At 46.4% G+C, this 21,710-nt stretch overlaps 1 protein-coding gene across 1 annotated transcript in view; it reads right to left on the bottom strand.

Annotated features, from left to right (window-relative positions):
• Nucleotides 1-20,320, bottom strand: part of FAM32A (family with sequence similarity 32 member A) — a 23,758-nt gene extending 3,438 nt beyond the window's left edge. Inside the window, exons 1-3 of the mRNA XM_075850501.1 lie at nt 20,003-20,320; nt 13,818-13,959; nt 13,044-13,097 (exon numbers count right to left, since the gene is read on the bottom strand). Coding sequence (XP_075706616.1) covers nt 13,044-13,097; nt 13,818-13,959; nt 20,003-20,076 — 270 coding nt within the window. The 5' untranslated portion in view covers nt 20,077-20,320. The remainder of the gene's footprint in view (nt 1-13,043; nt 13,098-13,817; nt 13,960-20,002) is intronic.
• Nucleotides 20,321-21,710: the final 1,390 nt, after the last annotated feature.

The raw sequence follows: 21,710 nt of genomic DNA on the forward strand, positions 1-21,710 counted from the left end.
GTGTTTTTTAGACTGGCTGCCACGAGCTGAATCGAATTGCAGCCAAGAGCGAGCGTCTAGGACTTACGGTTCAGAGTTATTCACAGAAACATGGTTCTTTTACTGCCAGCCGCGAAAGCGAAAATAACCAAGATCGAGCGTCTAGGATTTACTTGTCAATAACTCGCCTGGGAAACATCCAGAGAAGTCAAACACAGTGCTCCTATACTAATTGCCAGGCGCTGAGACGAATGCCGCCAAGATCGAGCGTCTAGGACTTACGGTTCAGGAGTTATTCACAGAAACATGGTTTTGAACATGCTGCCAATTTCTCGCCTGGGAAACATGCAGAGAAGTCCAAGATAGTGTTTTTTAGACTGGCTGCCACGAGCTGAATCGAATGCAGCCAAGAGCGAGCGTCTAGGACTTACGGTTCAGGAGTTATTTCACAGAAACATGGTTCTGAACATGCTGCCAATTGCTCGCCTGGGAAACATGCAGAGAAGTCCAAGATAGTGTTTTTTAGACTGGCTGCCACGAGCTGAATCGAATGCAGCCAAGAGCGAGCGTCTAGGACTTACGGTTCAGGAGTTATTCACAGAAACATGGTTCTGAACATGCTGCCAATTTCTCGCCTGGGAAACATGCAGAGAAGTCCAAGATAGTGTTTTTTAGACTGGCTGCCACGAGCTGAATCGAATGCAGCCAAGAGCGAGCGTCTAGGACTTACGGTTCAGGAGTTATTCACAGAAACATGGTTCTGAACATGCTGCCAATTGCTCGCCTGGGAAACATGCAGAGAAGTCCAAGATAGTGTTTTTTAGACTGGCTGCCACGAGCTGAATCGAATGCAGCCAAGAGCGAGCGTCTAGGACTTACGGTTCAGGAGTTATTCACAGAAACATGGTTCTTTTACTGCCAGCCGCGAAAGCGAAAATAACCAAGATCGAGCGTCTAGGATTTACTTGTCAATAACTCGCCTGGGAAACATCCAGAGAAGTCAAACACAGTGCTCCTATACTAATTGCCAGGCGCTGAGACGAATGCCGCCAAGATCGAGCGTCTAGGACTTACGGTTCAGGAGTTATTCACAGAAACATGGTTTTGAACATGCTGCCAATTTCTCGCCTGGGAAACATGCAGAGAAGTCCAAGATAGTGTTTTTTAGACTGGCTGCCACGAGCTGAATCGAATGCAGCCAAGAGCGAGCGTCTAGGACTTACGGTTCAGGAGTTATTCACAGAAACATGGTTCTGAACATGCTGCCAATTGCTCGCCTGGGAAACATGCAGAGAAGTCCAAGATAGTGTTTTTTAGACTGGCTGCCACGAGCTGAATCGAATGCAGCCAAGAGCGAGCGTCTAGGACTTACGGTTCAGGAGTTATTCACAGAAACATGGTTCTGAACATGCTGCCAATTTCTCGCCTGGGAAACATGCAGAGAAGTCCAAGATAGTGTTTTTAGACTGGCTGCCACGAGCTGAATCGAATGCAGCCAAGAGCGAGCGTCTAGGACTTACGGTTCAGGAGTTATTCACAGAAACATGGTTCTGAACATGCTGCCAATTGCTCGCCTGGGAAACATGCAGAGAAGTCCAAGATAGTGTTTTTTAGACTGGCTGCCACGAGCTGAATCGAATGCAGCCAAGAGCGAGCGTCTAGGACTTACGGTTCAGGAGTTATTCACAGAAACATGGTTCTGAACATGCTGACAATTGCTCGCCTGGGAAACATGCAGAGAAGTCCAAGATAGTGTTTTTTAGACTGGCTGCCACGAGCTGAATCGAATGCAGCCAAGAGCGAGCGTCTAGGACTTACGGTTCAGGAGTTATTCACAGAAACATGGTTCTGAAAATGCTGCAATTGCTCGCCTGGGAAACAAGCAGAGAAGTCCAAGATAGTGTTTTTTAGACTGGCTGCCACGAGCTGAATCGAATGCAGCCAAGAGCGAGCGTCTAGGACTTACGGTTCAGGAGTTATTCACAGAAACATGGTTCTTTTACTGCCAGCCGCGAAAGCGAAAATAACCAAGATCGAGCGTCTAGGATTTACTTGTCAATAACTCGCCTGGGAAACATCCAGAGAAGTCAAACACAGTGCTCCTATACTAATTGCGTGGCGCTGAGACGAATGCCGCCAAGATCGAGCGTCTAGGACTTACGGTTCAAGAATTAGCTTTAGAAACATTTGCCTTAGGAACATGCAGAGAAGTCCAAGATAGTGTTTTTTAGACTGGCTGCCACGAGCTGAATCGAATGCAGCCAAGAGCGAGCGTCTAGGACTTACGGTTCAGGAGTTATTCACAGAAACATGGTTCTGAACATGCTGCCAATTGCTCGCCTGGGAAACATGCAGAGAAGTCCAAGATAGTGTTTTTTAGACTGGCTGCCACGAGCTGAATCGAATGCAGCCAAGAGCGAGCGTCTAGGACTTACGGTTCAGGAGTTATTCACAGAAACATGGTTCTGAACATGCTGCCAATTGCTCGCCTGGGAAACATGCAGAGAAGTCCAAGATAGTGTTTTTTAGACTGGCTGCCACGAGCTGAATCGAATGCAGCCAAGAGCGAGCGTCTAGGACTTACGGTTCAGGAGTTATTCACAGAAACATGGTTCTTTTACTGCCAGCCGCGAAAGCGAAAATAACCAAGATCGAGCGTCTAGGATTTACTTGTCAATAACTCGCCTGGGAAACATCCAGAGAAGTCAAACACAGTGCTCCTATACTAATTGCGTGGCGCTGAGACGAATGCCGCCAAGATCGAGCGTCTAGGACTTACGGTTCAAGAATTAGCTTTAGAAACATTTGCCTTAGGAACATGCAGAGAAGTCCAAGATAGTGTTTTTTAGACTGGCTGCCACGAGCTGAATCGAATGCAGCCAAGAGCGAGCGTCTAGGACTTACGGTTCAGGAGTTATTCACAGAAACATGGTTCTGAACATGCTGCCAATTGCTCGCCTGGGAAACATGCAGAGAAGTCCAAGATAGTGTTTTTTAGACTGGCTGCCACGAGCTGAATCGAATGCAGCCAAGAGCGAGCGTCTAGGACTTACGGTTCAGGAGTTATTCACAGAAACATGGTTCTGAACATGCTGCCAATTGCTCGCCTGGGAAACATGCAGAGAAGTCCAAGATAGTGTTTTTTAGACTGGCTGCCACGAGCTGAATCGAATGCAGCCAAGAGCGAGCGTCTAGGACTTACGGTTCAGGAGTTATTCACAGAAACATGGTTCTGAACATGCTGCCAATTGCTCGCCTGGGAAACAAGCAGAGAAGTCCAAGATAGTGTTTTTTAGACTGGCTGCCACGAGCTGAATCGAATGCAGCCAAGAGCGAGCGTCTAGGACTTACGGTTCAGGAGTTATTCACAGAAACATGGTTCTTTTACTGCCAGCCGCGAAAGCGAAAATAACCAAGATCGAGCGTCTAGGATTTACTTGTCAATAACTCGCCTGGAAACATCCAGAGAAGTCAAACACAGTGCTCCTATACTAATTGCCTGGCGCTGAGACGAATGCCGCCAAGATCGAGCGTCTAGGACTTACGGTTCAAGAATTAGCTTTAGAAACATTTGCCTTAGGAACATGCAGAGAAGTCCAAGATAGTGTTTTTAGACTGGCTGCCACGAGCTGAATCGAATGCAGCCAAGAGCGAGCGTCTAGGACTTACGTTCAGGAGTTATTCACAGAAACATGGTTCTGAACATGCTGCCAATTGCTCGCCTGGGAAACATGCAGAGAAGTCCAAGATAGTGTTTTTAGACTGGCTGCCACGAGCTGAATCGAATGCAGCCAAGAGCGAGCGTCTAGGACTTACGGTTCAGGAGTTATTCACAGAAACATGGTTCTTTTACTGCCAGCCGCGAAAGCGAAAATAACCAAGATCGAGCGTCTAGGATTTACTTGTCAATAACTCGCCTGGGAAACATCCAGAGAAGTCAAACACAGTGCTCCTATACTAATTGCCTGGCGCTGAGACGAATGCCGCCAAGATCGAGCGTCTAGGACTTACGGTTCAAGAATTAGCTTTAGAAACATTTGCCTTAGGAACATGCAGAGAAGTCCAAGATAGTGTTTTTTAGACTGGCTGCCACGAGCTGAATCGAATGCAGCCAAGAGCGAGCGTCTAGGACTTACGGTTCAGGAGTTATTCACAGAAACATGGTTCTGAACATGCTGCCAATTGCTCGCCTGGGAAACATGCAGAGAAGTCCAAGATAGTGTTTTTAGACTGGCTGCCACGAGCTGAATCGAATGCAGCCAAGAGCGAGCGTCTAGGACTTACGGTTCAGGAGTTATTCACAGAAACATGGTTCTGAACATGCTGCCAATTGCTCGCCTGGGAAACATGCAGAGAAGTCCAAGATAGTGTTTTTTAGACTGGCTGCCACGAGCTGAATCGAATGCAGCCAAGAGCGAGCGTCTAGGACTTACGGTTCAGGAGTTATTCACAGAAACATGGTTCTGAACATGCTGCCAATTGCTCGCCTGGGAAACATGCAGAGAAGTCCAAGATAGTGTTTTTTAGACTGGCTGCCACGAGCTGAATCGAATGCAGCCAAGAGCGAGCGTCTAGGACTTACGGTTCAGGAGTTATTCACAGAAACATGGTTCTGAACATGCTGACAATTGCTCGCCTGGGAAACATGCAGAGAAGTCCAAGATAGTGTTTTTTAGACTGGCTGCCACGAGCTGAATCGAATGCAGCCAAGAGCGAGCGTCTAGGACTTACGGTTCAGGAGTTATTCACAGAAACATGGTTCTTTTACTGCCAGCCGCGAAAGCGAAAATAACCAAGATCGAGCGTCTAGGATTTACTTGTCAATAACTCGCCTGGGAAACATCCAGAGAAGTCAAACACAGTGCTCCTATACTAATTGCCTGGCGCTGAGACGAATGCCGCCAAGATCGAGCGTCTAGGACTTACGGTTCAAGAATTAGCTTTAGAAACATTTGCCTTAGGAACATGCAGAGAAGTCCAAGATAGTGTTTTTAGACTGGCTGCCACGAGCTGAATCGAATGCAGCCAAGAGCGAGCGTCTAGGACTTACGGTTCAGGAGTTATTCACAGAAACATGGTTCTGAACATGCTGCCAATTGCTCGCCTGGGAAACATGCAGAGAAGTCCAAGATAGTGTTTTTTAGACTGGCTGCCACGAGCTGAATCGAATGCAGCCAAGAGCGAGCGTCTAGGACTTACGGTTCAGGAGTTATTCACAGAAACATGGTTCTGAACATGCTGCCAATTGCTCGCCTGGGAAACATGCAGAGAAGTCCAAGATAGTGTTTTTTAGACTGGCTGCCACGAGCTGAATCGAATGCAGCCAAGAGCGAGCGTCTAGGACTTACGGTTCAGGAGTTATTCACAGAAACATGGTTCTGAACATGCTGACAATTGCTCGCCTGGGAAACATGCAGAGAAGTCCAAGATAGTGTTTTTTAGACTGGCTGCCACGAGCTGAATCGAATGCAGCCAAGAGCGAGCGTCTAGGACTTACGGTTCAGGAGTTATTCACAGAAACATGGTTCTGAAAATGCTGCCAATTGCTCGCCTGGGAAACAAGCAGAGAAGTCCAAGATAGTGTTTTTTAGACTGGCTGCCACGAGCTGAATCGAATGCAGCCAAGAGCGAGCGTCTAGGACTTACGGTTCAGGAGTTATTCACAGAAACATGGTTCTTTTACTGCCAGCCGCGAAAGCGAAAATAACCAAGATCGAGCGTCTAGGATTTACTTGTCAATAACTCGCCTGGGAAACATCCAGAGAAGTCAAACACAGTGCTCCTATACTAATTGCCTGGCGCTGAGGACGAATGCCGCCAAGATCGAGCGTCTAGGACTTACGGTTCAAGAATTAGCTTTAGAAACATTTGCCTTAGGAACATGCAGAGAAGTCCAAGATAGTGTTTTTTAGACTGGCTGCCACGAGCTGAATCGAATGCAGCCAAGAGCGAGCGTCTAGGACTTACGGTTCAGGAGTTATTCACAGAAACATGGTTCTGAACATGCTGCCAATTGCTCGCCTGGGAAACATGCAGAGAAGTCCAAGATAGTGTTTTTTAGACTGGCTGCCACGAGCTGAATCGAATGCAGCCAAGAGCGAGCGTCTAGGACTTACGGTTCAGGAGTTATTCACAGAAACATGGTTCTGAACATGCTGCCAATTGCTCGCCTGGGAAACATGCAGAGAAGTCCAAGATAGTGTTTTTTAGACTGGCTGCCACGAGCTGAATCGAATGCAGCCAAGAGCGAGCGTCTAGGACTTACGGTTCAGGAGTTATTCACAGAAACATGGTTCTGAACATGCTGCCAATTGCTCGCCTGGGAAACATGCAGAGAAGTCCAAGATAGTGTTTTTTAGACTGGCTGCCACGAGCTGAATCGAATGCAGCCAAGAGCGAGCGTCTAGGACTTACGGTTCAGGAGTTATTCACAGAAACATGGTTCTTTTACTGCCAGCCGCGAAAGCGAAAATAACCAAGATCGAGCGTCTAGGATTTACTTGTCAATAACTCGCCTGGGAAACATCCAGAGAAGTCAAACACAGTGCTCCTATACTAATTGCCTGGCGCTGAGACGAATGCCGCCAAGATCGAGCGTCTAGGACTTACGGTTCAAGAATTAGCTTTAGAAACATTTGCCTTAGGAACATGCAGAGAAGTCCAAGATAGTGTTTTTTAGACTGGCTGCCACGAGCTGAATCGAATGCAGCCAAGAGCGAGCGTCTAGGACTTACGGTTCAGGAGTTATTCACAGAAACATGGTTCTGAACATGCTGCCAATTGCTCGCCTGGGAAACATGCAGAGAAGTCCAAGATAGTGTTTTTTAGACTGGCTGCCACGAGCTGAATCGAATGCAGCCAAGAGCGAGCGTCTAGGACTTACGGTTCAGGAGTTATTCACAGAAACATGGTTCTGAACATGCTGCCAATTGCTCGCCTGGGAAACATGCAGAGAAGTCCAAGATAGTGTTTTTTAGACTGGCTGCCACGAGCTGAATCGAATGCAGCCAAGAGCGAGCGTCTAGGACTTACGGTTCAGGAGTTATTCACAGAAACATGGTTCTGAACATGCTGCCAATTGCTCGCCTGGGAAACATGCAGAGAAGTCCAAGATAGTGTTTTTTAGACTGGCTGCCACGAGCTGAATCGAATGCAGCCAAGAGCGAGCGTCTAGGACTTACGGTTCAGGAGTTATTCACAGAAACATGGTTCTGAACATGCTGCCAATTGCTCGTCTGGGAAACATGCAGAGAAGTCCAAGATAGTGTTTTTTAGACTGGCTGCCACGAGCTGAATCGAATGCAGCCAAGAGCGAGCGTCTAGGACTTACGGTTCAGGAGTTATTCACAGAAACATGGTTCTGAACATGCTGCCAATTGCTCGCCTGGGAAACATGCAGAGAAGTCCAAGATAGTGTTTTTTAGACTGGCTGCCACGAGCTGAATCGAATGCAGCCAAGAGCGAGCGTCTAGGACTTACGGTTCAGGAGTTATTCACAGAAACATGGTTCTTTTACTGCCAGCCGCGAAAGCGAAAATAACCAAGATCGAGCGTCTAGGATTTACTTGTCAATAACTCGCCTGGGAAACATCCAGAGAAGTCAAACACAGTGCTCCTATACTAATTGCCAGGCGCTGAGACGAATGCCGCCAAGATCGAGCGTCTAGGACTTACGGTTCAGGAGTTATTCACAGAAACATGGTTCTGAAACATGCTGCCAATTTCTCGCCTGGGAAACATGCAGAGAAGTCCAAGATAGTGTTTTTTAGACTGGCTGCCACGAGCTGAATCGAATGCAGCCAAGAGCGAGCGTCTAGGACTTACGGTTCAGGAGTTATTCACAGAAACATGGTTCTTTTACTGCCAGCCGCGAAAGCGAAAATAACCAAGATCGAGCGTCTAGGATTTACTTGTCAATAACTCGCCTGGGAAACATCCAGAGAAGTCAAACACAGTGCTCCTATACTAATTGCCAGGCGCTGAGACGAATGCCGCCAAGATCGAGCGTCTAGGACTTACGGTTCAGGAGTTATTCACAGAAACATGGTTTTGAACATGCTGCCAATTTCTCGCCTGGGAAACATGCAGAGAAGTCCAAGATAGTGTTTTTTAGACTGGCTGCCACGAGCTGAATCGAATGCAGCCAAGAGCGAGCGTCTAGGACTTACGGTTCAGGAGTTATTCACAGAAACATGGTTCTGAACATGCTGCCAATTGCTCGCCTGGGAAACATGCAGAGAAGTCCAAGATAGTGTTTTTTAGACTGGCTGCCACGAGCTGAATCGAATGCAGCCAAGAGCGAGCGTCTAGGACTTACGGTTCAGGAGTTATTCACAGAAACATGGTTCTGAACATGCTGCCAATTTCTCGCCTGGGAAACATGCAGAGAAGTCCAAGATAGTGTTTTTTAGACTGGCTGCCACGAGCTGAATCGAATGCAGCCAAGAGCGAGCGTCTAGGACTTACGGTTCAGGAGTTATTCACAGAAACATGGTTCTGAACATGCTGCCAATTGCTCGCCTGGGAAACATGCAGAGAAGTCCAATATAGTGTTTTTTAGACTGGCTGCCACGAGCTGAATCGAATGCAGCCAAGAGCGAGCGTCTAGGACTTACGGTTCAGGAGTTATTCACAGAAACATGGTTCTGAACATGCTGACAATTGCTCGCCTGGGAAACATGCAGAGAAGTCCAAGATAGTGTTTTTTAGACTGGCTGCCACGAGCTGAATCGAATGCAGCCAAGAGCGAGCGTCTAGGACTTACGGTTCAGGAGTTATTCACAGAAACATGGTTCTGAAAATGCTGCCAATTGCTCGCCTGGGAAACAAGCAGAGAAGTCCAAGATAGTGTTTTTTAGACTGGCTGCCACGAGCTGAATCGAATGCAGCCAAGAGCGAGCGTCTAGGACTTACGGTTCAGGAGTTATTCACAGAAACATGGTTCTTTTACTGCCAGCCGCGAAAGCGAATATAACCAAGATCGAGCGTCTAGGATTTACTTGTCAATAACTCGCCTGGGAAACATCCAGAGAAGTCAAACACAGTGCTCCTATACTAATTGCGTGGCGCTGAGACGAATGCCGCCAAGATCGAGCGTCTAGGACTTACGGTTCAAGAATTAGCTTTAGAAACATTTGCCTTAGGAACATGCAGAGAAGTCCAAGATAGTGTTTTTTAGACTGGCTGCCACGAGCTGAATCGAATGCAGCCAAGAGCGAGCGTCTAGGACTTACGGTTCAGGAGTTATTCACAGAAACATGGTTCTGAACATGCTGCCAATTGCTCGCCTGGGAAACATGCAGAGAAGTCCAAGATAGTGTTTTTTAGACCTGGCTGCCACGAGCTGAATCGAATGCAGCCAAGAGCGAGCGTCTAGGACTTACGGTTCAGGAGTTATTCACAGAAACATGGTTCTGAACATGCTGCCAATTGCTCGCCTGGGAAACATGCAGAGAAGTCCAAGATAGTGTTTTTTAGACTGGCTGCCACGAGCTGAATCGAATGCAGCCAAGAGCGAGCGTCTAGGACTTACGGTTCAGGAGTTATTCACAGAAACATGGTTCTTTTACTGCCAGCCGCGAAAGCGAAAATAACCAAGATCGAGCGTCTAGGATTTACTTGTCAATAACTCGCCTGGGAAACATCCAGAGAAGTCAAACACAGTGCTCCTATACTAATTGCCTGGCGCTGAGACGAATGCCGCCAAGATCGAGCGTCTAGGACTTACGGTTCAAGAATTAGCTTTAGAAACATTTGCCTTAGGAACATGCAGAGAAGTCCAAGATAGTGTTTTTAGACTGGCTGCCACGAGCTGAATCGAATGCAGCCAAGAGCGAGCGTCTAGGACTTACGGTTCAGGAGTTATTCACAGAAACATGGTTCTGAACATGCTGCCAATTGCTCGCCTGGGAAACATGCAGAGAAGTCCAAGATAGTGTTTTTTAGACTGGCTGCCACGAGCTGAATCGAATGCAGCCAAGAGCGAGCGTCTAGGACTTACGGTTCAGGAGTTATTCACAGAAACATGGTTCTGAACATGCTGCCAATTGCTCGCCTGGGAAACATGCAGAGAAGTCCAAGATAGTGTTTTTTAGACTGGCTGCCACGAGCTGAATCGAATGCAGCCAAGAGCGAGCGTCTAGGACTTACGGTTCAGGAGTTATTCACAGAAACATGGTTCTGAACATGCTGCCAATTGCTCGCCTGGGAAACATGCAGAGAAGTCCAAGATAGTGTTTTTTAGACTGGCTGCCACGAGCTGAATCGAATGCAGCCAAGAGCGAGCGTCTAGGACTTACGGTTCAGGAGTTATTCACAGAAACATGGTTCTGAACATGCTGCCAATTGCTCGCCTGGGAAACATGCAGAGAAGTCCAAGATAGTGTTTTTTAGACTGGCTGCCACGAGCTGAATCGAATGCAGCCAAGAGCGAGCGTCTAGGACTTACGGTTCAGGAGTTATTCACAGAAACATGGTTCTGAACATGCTGACAATTGCTCGCCTGGGAAACATGCAGAGAAGTCCAAGATAGTGTTTTTTAGACTGGCTGCCACGAGCTGAATCGAATGCAGCCAAGAGCGAGCGTCTAGGACTTACGGTTCAGGAGTTATTCACAGAAACATGGTTCTGAAAATGCTGCCAATTGCTCGCCTGGGAAACAAGCAGAGAAGTCCAAGATAGTGTTTTTTAGACTGGCTGCCACGAGCTGAATCGAATGCAGCCAAGAGCGAGCGTCTAGGACTTACGGTTCAGGAGTTATTCACAGAAACATGGTTCTGAACATGCTGCCAATTGCTCGCCTGGGAAACATGCAGAGAAGTCCAAGATAGTGTTTTTTAGACTGGAATAGTAGTTACTGGGCTGCCAAGTGCTTTTATTCATTAAAGGGGTTGTAGAAGATTGGGAAAAATACGACTGCTTTCTTCCAGGAATAGCACCACTATCGTCTGGGCTGTGTCGAAAATTGCACCTCAGCCCCATATACTTAAACAGGGCTGAGCTCAAGGACAAGAGTAGTGCGGTTCCTGGAAAAGGACATCCAAGTTTTTCTAATCTCATACAACCCCTTTAACCCCTTAAGGACACAGCCAATTTTGGCCTTGAGGACAGAACAATTTGTTTATTTTTCCCCATTTGCATCCCGACGCTCATAACTTTTTTAATACGACGTAGTTGTAGGAGACTGTTTTTTGCGGGACGAGTTGTACTTTATGTAGGTACCATTTTATGGTACAAATACATTAATCGTTTAATTTATATACATTTTTATTTTGGCGAAAGTGTAGAAAAAAAACAAAAAAAACGCAACTGCAGTTTTAATATTTTATTTTTTTTACACCATATACCGATCATAAATAATGTTATATGTTAATTGTTTAGGTTGTTACGGTCGTTGCGATACCAAATAGGTCTATATTATTTAAGGTTTGAAACTTTTTATTTTAAAAAGTTTTATTGTAAAAAATGTGTATTTTTTTCACTTTTTTTAAATTTATTTAACATAAAAAAATTTTTTACATTCATTTTACTTTTTTTCATGTTGATTTTTTAACTGTAATATACTGGCAGTACATTGGCCTGTGTACCGTTTGCACACAGGCAGTTGTTAGGGCATACCTCAGTATGCCCTAACAGGAAATACGTTCAGACAGCCCTGGGGTACTTCAATGGACGCTGGGCTGTCTGGCCATACAAGTTGTGGGCTTTGATCGCGTCACTGGGATTTTCTGTTGCGCGATCAAAGGGCAGTCCCCCCTCCTTGAACGTCGCGATCAGCTTTTATCATGGGGTTAACGGCAGAGAGATTTCTCTTCTCTCCGCCGTTACAGCGGGGCCGTGTCTGTGTATCACAGCCGTTGCTCCGATCCTGAGCGGAAACGGCTGTTACATAGGGCAAGAATTCTCGTCCTGTGTCGGCAACCAGTTAAAAGAAAAAAAAAAAAAAAAAAAAAAGACACTAAACATAGAAAAATTATAAAACAAAAAACACCACCATCCGAAAATGGGAAAGATCAACTAGAAATAAACAATGTTCTCTGCAGGATTTCGACAAGACTGTATGCAGAAAATGGTAAGTAAGCAAGTTTATCTCCGGTTTACTTTTATCATTCATTACTAGGTTTAGTGATTTTTGCCACGTTTTTTCCGTAGACAATGCAGAAATGCAGGTTTCTTTTTTTATCGTTTTATACACATCCTTTTTGCTATTTTAGAATTTTTATTCCTAAAGTTTGAAAACAATAGTAAAAAAAAAATACGCTTTTTTACGTTCAGCAATTTTTTTTGGTAATAACAGTTTTACCCTAAAATAGAGCTTTTATTTGTGATAGTCATTGTCTACCGTAAATTTTAATATATTATAGGTCTATATTAGGGTAATTGGGTCAACGCTAGCGTTACAACAATGATTGGCGGGGGGGGGGGGGGAAGTTTTTTTGGGGGTGGGTATTTTATGTGTATTTGTTATTAATTTTTTTTTGCACTTTTATTTTTTATTACTATGGTCTGTCCCTCAAAGGTCAAAAAAGGCCTTTGGGGAACTTTATATATTTTTTTTCTTTCTTTTACACCATGCTTTTCCACTGGGGAAAATCAGCCTTCTCATAGGGACTATGGTCACTAATAGGGCTGTGCTGGGTCTAGTAAGACCCAGCAGTAGTCTGCCACTAACAGCACCCGGCGATCATGTGACCAGTCACATGAACACCTGGAGGAATAGAGACAGCGGCACGGTCACAGTCTCTATTCCTATACACAGCGTTCATTGAGCCCTGTGTACAAGTCATCAGAAAAGACAGAAGCTGTGAAAGCTGCTTCTATCCTCTCCTCAGGGTCCCCGGCAGTCACTGACAGCCGGAGACCCGACATTCAGCTGCCCGATCGCTCGGGCAGCAAGTTAAAAACCGAGCCGTAAAAAGTCTATGGCTCGGGTTTTAAGGACCTTGACCGCTGGCCGTAAAAATACAGCCAGCGGTCGGGAACCAGTTAAACTAATTAAACAGAGTAAGACACATGCACCCACTAATGCATAAATATATATTCAGTTGAATTAACATGTTACTTACCTCAACTCTCTGTTTGTGTGTCTTTGAAGCCTTCTTTAAAATTCTTTCCATTTGCTAAATTAAAAAGTAAAACATGGTTACGATTTTATCCCAAACTAAATTGACTTTAGTCACAGCATAATCGTATGCTCAGAACGATTTGACACGAGCATAATACGGGGGTACTTTTTTTGCGCGAACTTATCATGACTCAGGAGCGGGGCAGTGACTATCACACAGCCGCAGCCGCGCTCCCATACATTCATGTATTACTATACTGAGCTGTGCGGCTGCGCAGCTCAGTATCGAAATACAGGAAATAGCGGTATCGAACCGTTTAGGGATGCACAGTATCGAAACAGTATCGAAGTTTCGATGCACCGTGCATCCCTACATCCAAGAGTAGAAAATTCCGGAAACAGTGTAGTTCGCTGTGCTATGCTCTTTCCGGAACTCCCATTCACTTCTATGGGAGTTATGGAAAGTGCGTAGCTCAGCGAGCGTGGCTATTTCCAGAACCCCGACCACCTCTGCACCAATTCCCAGTCTGGATACAGCAGCCATCTCAGCGGGCGAGGAAAAAGGTCGGGGAAAACCGGACCTCGAGATAGGTGGGACTTTCACCTACATGACATATCCTACGGATATGCCATGAATGTCTGACATGGGAATACCCCTTTAATTGTGGAATGTATTGATTCTAGCTTCCTCCACTTGATGCGGCTATATAGCACAAATAGAAGTTACAAAATTCTAATACCCTTGACACCATTTAACACATTTTGTTTTACTTACTCTTTTCTCTTGCATCTTTTCAAATGCAATTTGTGCTGGTGTTCTTTTATCTAAAGCGGGTTTCTTTTTTTCCTCTTCATTTTTCTTGCTGGTCATAATCTGTTGCATCATCTTACTTTTATCTTTAGCTTTCTTTTTCTTTCTGAAACATAAAATAGCAGATTATAAATTATAAGATGGCTAAGGGCGAGAACAAAATAAATCCCCATGTATAACCACAAATTATATATTATATTTAGAATTATATACATTATTAGATGACACACACACACACACACACACACACACACACACACACACACACACACACACACACACACACACACACACACACACACACACACACACACACACACACACACACACACACACACACACACACACACACACACACACACACACACACACACACACACACACACACACACTACTGGTGGAATCGCTGCAGATTCTGTTAGACAGCACGTGAAGCATGGCCTAATACTAGGTTTCTATTAATACCTACAAAAAACCTGCTCCAAATAGACAAAGTATAGGTCCTGTGTACCACCTATACCTACAATATATACCTATCACAATTAGGGATGCACAATGCATCGAAACGTCGAGACTGTTTCAATACTGTGCATCCCCAAACGATTCGATACCGTTATTTCATGTATTTCGATACTTAGCTGCGCAGCCGCACAGCTAAGTATTGTAACACATGAATGTATGAGGGCGGGGCTGAAGCTGTGTAATGCAGCCATTTCCCTGCTCCTGACAAGTGCGCGCCGTCAGGATGGTGTGATGCTGCCAGCGCTACACTCATGATCGCCAGCAATGAAGACAGAACATGGTGGGCGCGCTGCAAAACACCCTCATATTCTGTCCTCAGTGTCTGTGCCGCCGCTCATTAGTGCAGCGCCAGCCGCATGCACTTTATGCGGACCGCACGCACTTAATGTCAAGAGCGGGGCAGTGGCTATATTACACAGCCGCAGCTCCGCTCTAACGGCGGAGATCAGAGAAACCTCTTCTTATCTCCGCCATTATTCCCCTAATGCTGCGATCAAAGCCAACTGCAGCATTCAGGGGAAAGTGAGAAGGGGGGATGCCCCTTGGATCGCGTCACAGGAATCCCTGTGACGTGATTGAGGGACATCCCATATATGGGCAGACAGCCCAGGGTCCATGAAAGGACCCCAGGGCTGTCTTACCATATTTCCTGTTAGGGCATACTTAGGTATGTCCTAACAACTGCCTGTGTACTGTCCATACCCAGGCTAATGTACTGGCATATAGATAGATGCTAGAACATTAAAAATAAAGTAAACAGGGCCTAATACAGGATCTATTGGAACAGATCCAGCAGCAGGTGAGGTAAATGTGCTGACTGGATTGTGTGTACCAAGATGTCTGACTTAGGTGGAGTGGGCAAACTTAGGGCATGTTCACACGGCCTATTTTCGTCCGTTTTTCGGGCCGTAAACTCCCGAAAAACGACCGAAAAATCCAAAGCAGAACGCCTCCAAACATCTGCCCATTGATTTCAATGGGAAAACGGCGTTCTGTTCCGAGGGAGCGTTTTTTGATGTGTTTTTTACACATAAAAAAACGACCGCGAAAAGGAAGTGCAGGAAACCTCTTGAGACGTTTTTGGAGCCGTTTTCCATAGACTGTAGTGAAAAAAGCTCCAAAAGCAGGCGTAAAAAACGCAGCGAAAATCGCGATTTGCACAAAAAACTTCTGAAAATCAGGAGCTGTTTTCTCTTGAAAACGGCTCCGTATTTTGAGATGTCTTTGCCTGTGAACATACCCTGACATTTATCAGGCTGTGGAAGGGGCGGGGGAGGGAGATGGCTGCCTGTACTTAGATCAGGGATAGATGGAGGCACAAAGGATAATGATGATTATTACTGTGTTAGGGCTTATTCAGACGAACGTGTAATACGTCCGTGCAACGCGTGTGATTTTCACGCGCCTCGCACGGACCTATATTAGTCTATGGGGCCGTGCAGACTGTCAGTGAGTTTCATGCAGCGTGTGTCCGCTGCGTAAAACTCACGACATGTCCGATATTTGTGTGTTCGCGCATCACGCACCCATTGAAGTCAATGGGTGCGTGAAAATCAATCGCAGCACACGGAAACACTTCCGTGGTACGCGCGTGATTCGCGCAACAGCAGTAAAAAGTATGAATGAAAACAGAAAAGCACCACGTGCTTTTCTGTTTACAAACATATAAACAGTGTCATAATGATGGCAGCTGCGCGAAAATCACAGCCACGCATCATACGCGGCTGACACACGGAGCTGTTATGTACCTTTTGCGCGCACAAAACGATGTGTTTTTTGCGCAAGCAAAAGGCACACGCTGGTGTAATCCGGCCTCAGACAGTGTGCAGGGAGGGAGCGTCTGCCTGTAATCTGGAATTAGAGCAGGGAAGGCCCATGTGACCATAGAGGGGCATGGCAGTATGCAAATAGCTGAGGTGCTTTGGAGGAAGGGGGAGGATGCAACTGTCTCCTCAGATGCAGCCGGGCATCATGGGTATAGTGGGTTACAAGACAGGAAACAGCCAGTAAAGGATGTAAACAAACAGCAAGGGATGTAAACAAACAGAAAAAACAGCAGTGACGATGGAAATCAAACAGAAACTGGTTAGAAGTTTAATAGGGGGTATTAGGGAAGGCAAATCAAGGCTGGGGGACATTTTTTAGATTTTTTTTTTTTTCCTGGACAACCCCTTTAATTCCTGTTAAACGTATAAAGGGTTAAGAAACTTTCTAAATGCTGTTTTATATACTTTGAGGGGTGAAATTTTTTAAATGGGGTGACTTATTGGGGGTTTCTAATATATAAGGCGCTAAAAGACTTGAAATTTTCTTGAAAATGTGAGAAATTGCTGCTAAACTTCTAAGGCCCATGCCCACTTCAGTCTTTTTCTTCAGGGTGCTAGCCGTTTTTCTGACGGCTAGCACCCTGACCCATTCATTTCAATGGGGCCATGAACACTTCAGTTTTTTTGACGGTCCCGTTGCTCCGTTCCGACAAAAGTAGAGCATGTCCTACTTTGGTCCGAGATTCCGTGACCGTGAGGCCCATGCAAGTCAACAGGGCCGTCAAAAAAACTGAAGGCACACTGAAGGCATCCGTGTGTGACGGAGACGTTGCCTAACAACGGCCGGGCGGGCAGAGGTACACATACAGACAGATACTGCACTAATCGGCAGCCCCTTCTCTCTGTCAGCACTGATAGAGAGAATAGGCTGCTGATCAGTGCTGGAACGAAGCGATATTAAGAAAAATAAGTTCATACATACCCCGGCCGTTGTCTTGGCGACGCGTCCCTCCTCTGACATCCAGTCCGACCGCCCTGGATGACGCAGCAGTCCATATGACCGCTGAAGCCTGTGATTGGCTGCAGCGGTCACATGGCCTGAAACGTCATCTCAGGAGGCCGGACTTGTGGAAGAAGCAGGGAGTTCTGGGTAAGTAGTGACTATTTTTGTTGCAGGTTTTTTTTTAATGAACCATTAATCTATACTGTGAGCAGTGCGCATGGTATTCCCTGTCCAGTGGTAGTCTCTGTCCAGGGTGCTGAAAGAGTTAAAGGGCTGCACTGATCGGCAGTAACACTTTCAGCTTCCTGGACAGTGAGTACCGCTGGACAGGGAATAGCATGTGCGGCACTCACAATATCGTGTACATAGTGTGAACGTTTTTCAGTTTCCTCTCGGAAACTGAAACACGGAAGTGTACACGGAGTATACACGGGAAGCACACTGTTCCAATCACGGACACACGGATCCGTGAAAAACGGTGATGGAAGTGTGCATGAGGCCTAAGCCTCGTAACGTCCTAGAAAAATAGGAGGTTGAAAAAAAGATGCTGATCTAAAGTAGACATATGGGGGATGTTAATTAGCAACAATTTTGTTTGTTAGAACTGCCCGTCTTACAAGCAGATACGTTTACATTTAGAAAAATGCTAATATTTGCAATTTTTCACTAAATTTGGGGGTTTTTCCACAATTAAATACTGAATGTATCGAGCAAATTTTACCAGGAACATAAAGCCCAATGTGTCACGAGAAAACAATCTCAGAATCGCTTGGATAGGTGAAAGCATTCCGAAGTTGTGACCACATAAACTGAAACGTCAGATTTCTAAAATGAGGCTCTGTCAGGAAGGTCAAAAGTGGCTAAAGTGGGTTAACAATGCTATTCTTCCAACAAAGCAAAATAAGCCAGCATGGCCGATAATTTTTCGGATCAATTCCGCTGTTCCTCATTGGTTAGAACCGAACTTAAAGGGGTTTTCCCACTAGAGACATTTATGACATCCTCAGGATATGCCATAACTGTCAGATAGAAGTGGGTCCCAGCTCTGGGACCCGCACCTATCTCCAGAACGAGGCCCCCTAATCCCTGTTCAGCTGCACTGTTGTGGCTGAATGAGGTAAATTCCGACCATGAAAAACCGTTATATAGTCGTGAGTTACGTAAACAGCCTAACTTTCTGAGCTACGCTGCTTCTGTAACTGCCTTTCACTACTATTAGTTACGAAATTAGCGTAGCTCAGTGAGTTACGTTGTTTACGTTGTTTTCATGGTCAGAAAACACCTCATTCAGCCACATCACACAGCGGCTAAATGGGGTTTAGGGGGAAATAGGTGCGGGTCCCAGAGGTGGGACCCGCATCTATCTGACATATCCTGTGGATATGTCATAAATGTCCTTCATAGGAAAACCCCATTTTAGGCCTAGTGCATACTTCAGTCTTTTTCTTCAGGGTGCTAGCCGTTTTTCTGACGGCTAGCACCCTGACCCATTCATTTCAATGGGGCCATGCACACTTCCGTTTTTTTTGACGGTCCCGTTGCTCCGTTCCGATAAAAGTAGCGCATGTCCTACTTTGGTCCGAGATTCCGTGACCATGAGACCCATGCAAATCAATGGGGCCATCAGAAAAACTGTGTGTGACGGAGCCGTTGCCTAGCAACGGCCTGGCGGGCAGAAGTACAATACAGATATATTACACTAATCGGCAGCCACTTGTCTCTATCAATCACTGATAGAGAGAAGAGGCTGCTGATAAAAAATAAATAAAAAAGCAGTTCATACGTACCTGGTCGTTGTCTTGGTGACGAGTCCCTCTTCTTCCTCCAGTCCGACCTTTCTGTATGACGCGGCAGTCCATGTGGCCGCTGCAGCCTGTGATTGGCTGCAGAGGCGGTCACGTGGGATGAAGCGTCTTTCCTGGAGGCCGGCCTTCTGACGTCATCCAGATTTGCGTGACCGCCACTATAGCCTGTGATTGGCTGCAGCGGTGACATGGGATAAAACGTCATCCCAGGAGGCTGGACAGGAGGAAAATGCAGGGAGTTATGGGTAAGTATGAACTGATTTTTTTTATTTTTTATTTAATTAAAATTGTATTTTGCGAGCGCCGAGCATGGTCATTCTTCAGCGCTAGTCACTGTCCAGGGTGCTGAAAGAGTTACCGCCGATCAGTGCAGCCCATTAACTCTTTCAGCACCCTGTACAGTGACTAGCGCTGAACAACCATGCTCTTTCCGCACCCTGGACAGTACCATGCTCGGCAACACGGAGTGCACACGGAAATCACACGGCCGCTAAAACGGGCACACTGATCCGCCAAAAACAGCCGTGAAAACGGTGATGGAAGTGTGCACGAGGCCTAAAGGGGGCTGTCCACCATCTGACATCGTTGTGGTGCATAATGCTATGAACGGAGCCCGGAAGCAGTTGGCTCCGCACATAGCATAGCGGCCGTACTGCAGAACTGCAGGTATTCTCCTACTCACTTCAATAGGAGCAGAGCTGCAGTACTCTAGCTCGGCCGCTATTCCGTGGCCGGAGAGAACTGCTTCCGGCTTGTACATCCGGTGTACGGAGGCACCGGAATAGATGATCTGTGTGGGACCCCCAAACACCCCCCCCCCCGATCATGTACTGATGACCCATCCGGTGGATAGGTCATCAGTTGTCAGACCCTGATAAACCCCTTTAACCTTCATGATTATTGGCTGAATGTACTCGAATAATCCAAGCACAACCCTCTGGAAGTCTGTGGATAGTAGTAGATCTGGTTGTGTAATAAACAGCACAGTAGAATATAAATCTATATATTAGAGAGCGAGTTTTGCCATCCCCTACAACATAACCCTTCACTGACCTTTTCCCTTCACTGATATCACCGATCCCTTTGAGCCGCAGGGCCCCTTTCTGGGCGCTCTCGTACTCCGACATCTCACCGTTCTGGTAACCAACAGGCCTTCCGCTCAATACAGTCACGTCAAGACCTCCACTTCCCTGACGGCAATAATATTCAGCGGCTGGTTCTTCTTCTCAGCAAGGAAGCCCTGACGTCAGAGTCACGTGACACCGCAAAGCCACGTGGTACATGATCACCAGCTGACTATCGTATAGAGAGGTCTACTTATAACCTCACAAGATGGCGCTTGTAAGAAACCGGAATAAGTTGCGTATAATAATAAAACGTGGCGAGGTCGTACCAAACCGTTTCTGAGCAAGGCTGCCTGTGCCGTAGCTGTTATATGTAAATTTAAAGCTATAGTTTAAAAAAAAAATCTGAATTCAAGACCGGTTTTAAATGAAAGGACAATGAGGGCCATCTTGTGGTCGGGGTTTGAACAGCAGTTATTAGATTCTACTGCAGCGGGGTTTTTTGTTTTGTTTTTAAATTACCATTGTTTTTTCTAAAAAAAACAACCTAGGTAGACATTGTTCGGTGATCCTATCACAAGTATGCAAATATAATAAAATCTGGAAGGTGTCAGCCATGTAAAACCTGATCTCTTGGTGGTCATAGACAGGGTCACGTGGTCATAGACAGGGTCATCAGGAATTTCAGGGCCCCATAGAGCTAAATTTTCTGGGCCCCCCTACCGCGGCACCGCCTGTTAACGGTACTCCGTCCAGCACTATATCATGCTACCCAGGGCCGCCATCAGGGGGGTATTAGGGGTACTGATGTGAGGGGCCTGGCCAAACCTAATTGAAAGGGGGGCCCGGCAACTGCCACGACTTGCCTTTGGTAGAAAAAAAACAGGCCCCTGCAATGGGGCCCGTTTTTTTCACCAAAAGAATGTCGTGAGCTGCGGGCCCCCCCTCTCATCATGGGGGCCGTCAAACACCGCCCGCGCGACCGATCGCGCGCACCCGCGACCGCACGCACCCACCCGCGCACTGAATTTTGACCCACTATCTTGCCGCGTTTTTTGCATTCGGCGATTGAGGACAGCAGACAAAAAACGCAGCGAAAAATGCATTTTCTGCCTCCCATTGATTTCGATGGGAGGTCAGAGGCGGAACAGCGGCAAGAAAGGACGTGCTGCTTTTTCTTTTTTCCGCGACTGGCTCCCATTGATTTCAGATTAATCAATGGGAGGCGGTTTAGGAAGTTGTTTGGTGCTGATTCTGACGCAGTGTCCGAGTCAATATCAAGGCCCAAAAACTCTGTGAACTGGGCCTTATTGTTAGGGCTTATTCAGACGAATGTGTAATACGTCCGTGCAACGTGTGTGATTTTCACGCGCCTCGCACGGACCTATGTTACTCTATGGGGCCGTGCAAACTGTCAGTGATATTCACGCAGCGTGTGTCCGCTGCGTAAAACTCACGACATGTCCTATATTTGTGCATTGTTCGCGCATCACGCACCCATTGAAGTCAATGGGTGCGTGAAAATCACGCCCAGCACTTCCGCAGCAGTATAAACTATGAATGAAAACAGAAAAGCACCACGTGCTACAAACATACAAACAGAGTGTCATAATGATGGCGGCTGCGTGAAAATCACTCAGCCACGCATCATACGCTGCTGACACACGGAGCTGTTATGGACCTTTTGCAGGGGCGTA

The sequence above is a fragment of the Rhinoderma darwinii genome, chromosome 1 (genome assembly GCF_050947455.1).
Source record: "Rhinoderma darwinii isolate aRhiDar2 chromosome 1, aRhiDar2.hap1, whole genome shotgun sequence".
Lineage (NCBI taxonomy): Eukaryota > Metazoa > Chordata > Amphibia > Anura > Rhinodermatidae > Rhinoderma > Rhinoderma darwinii.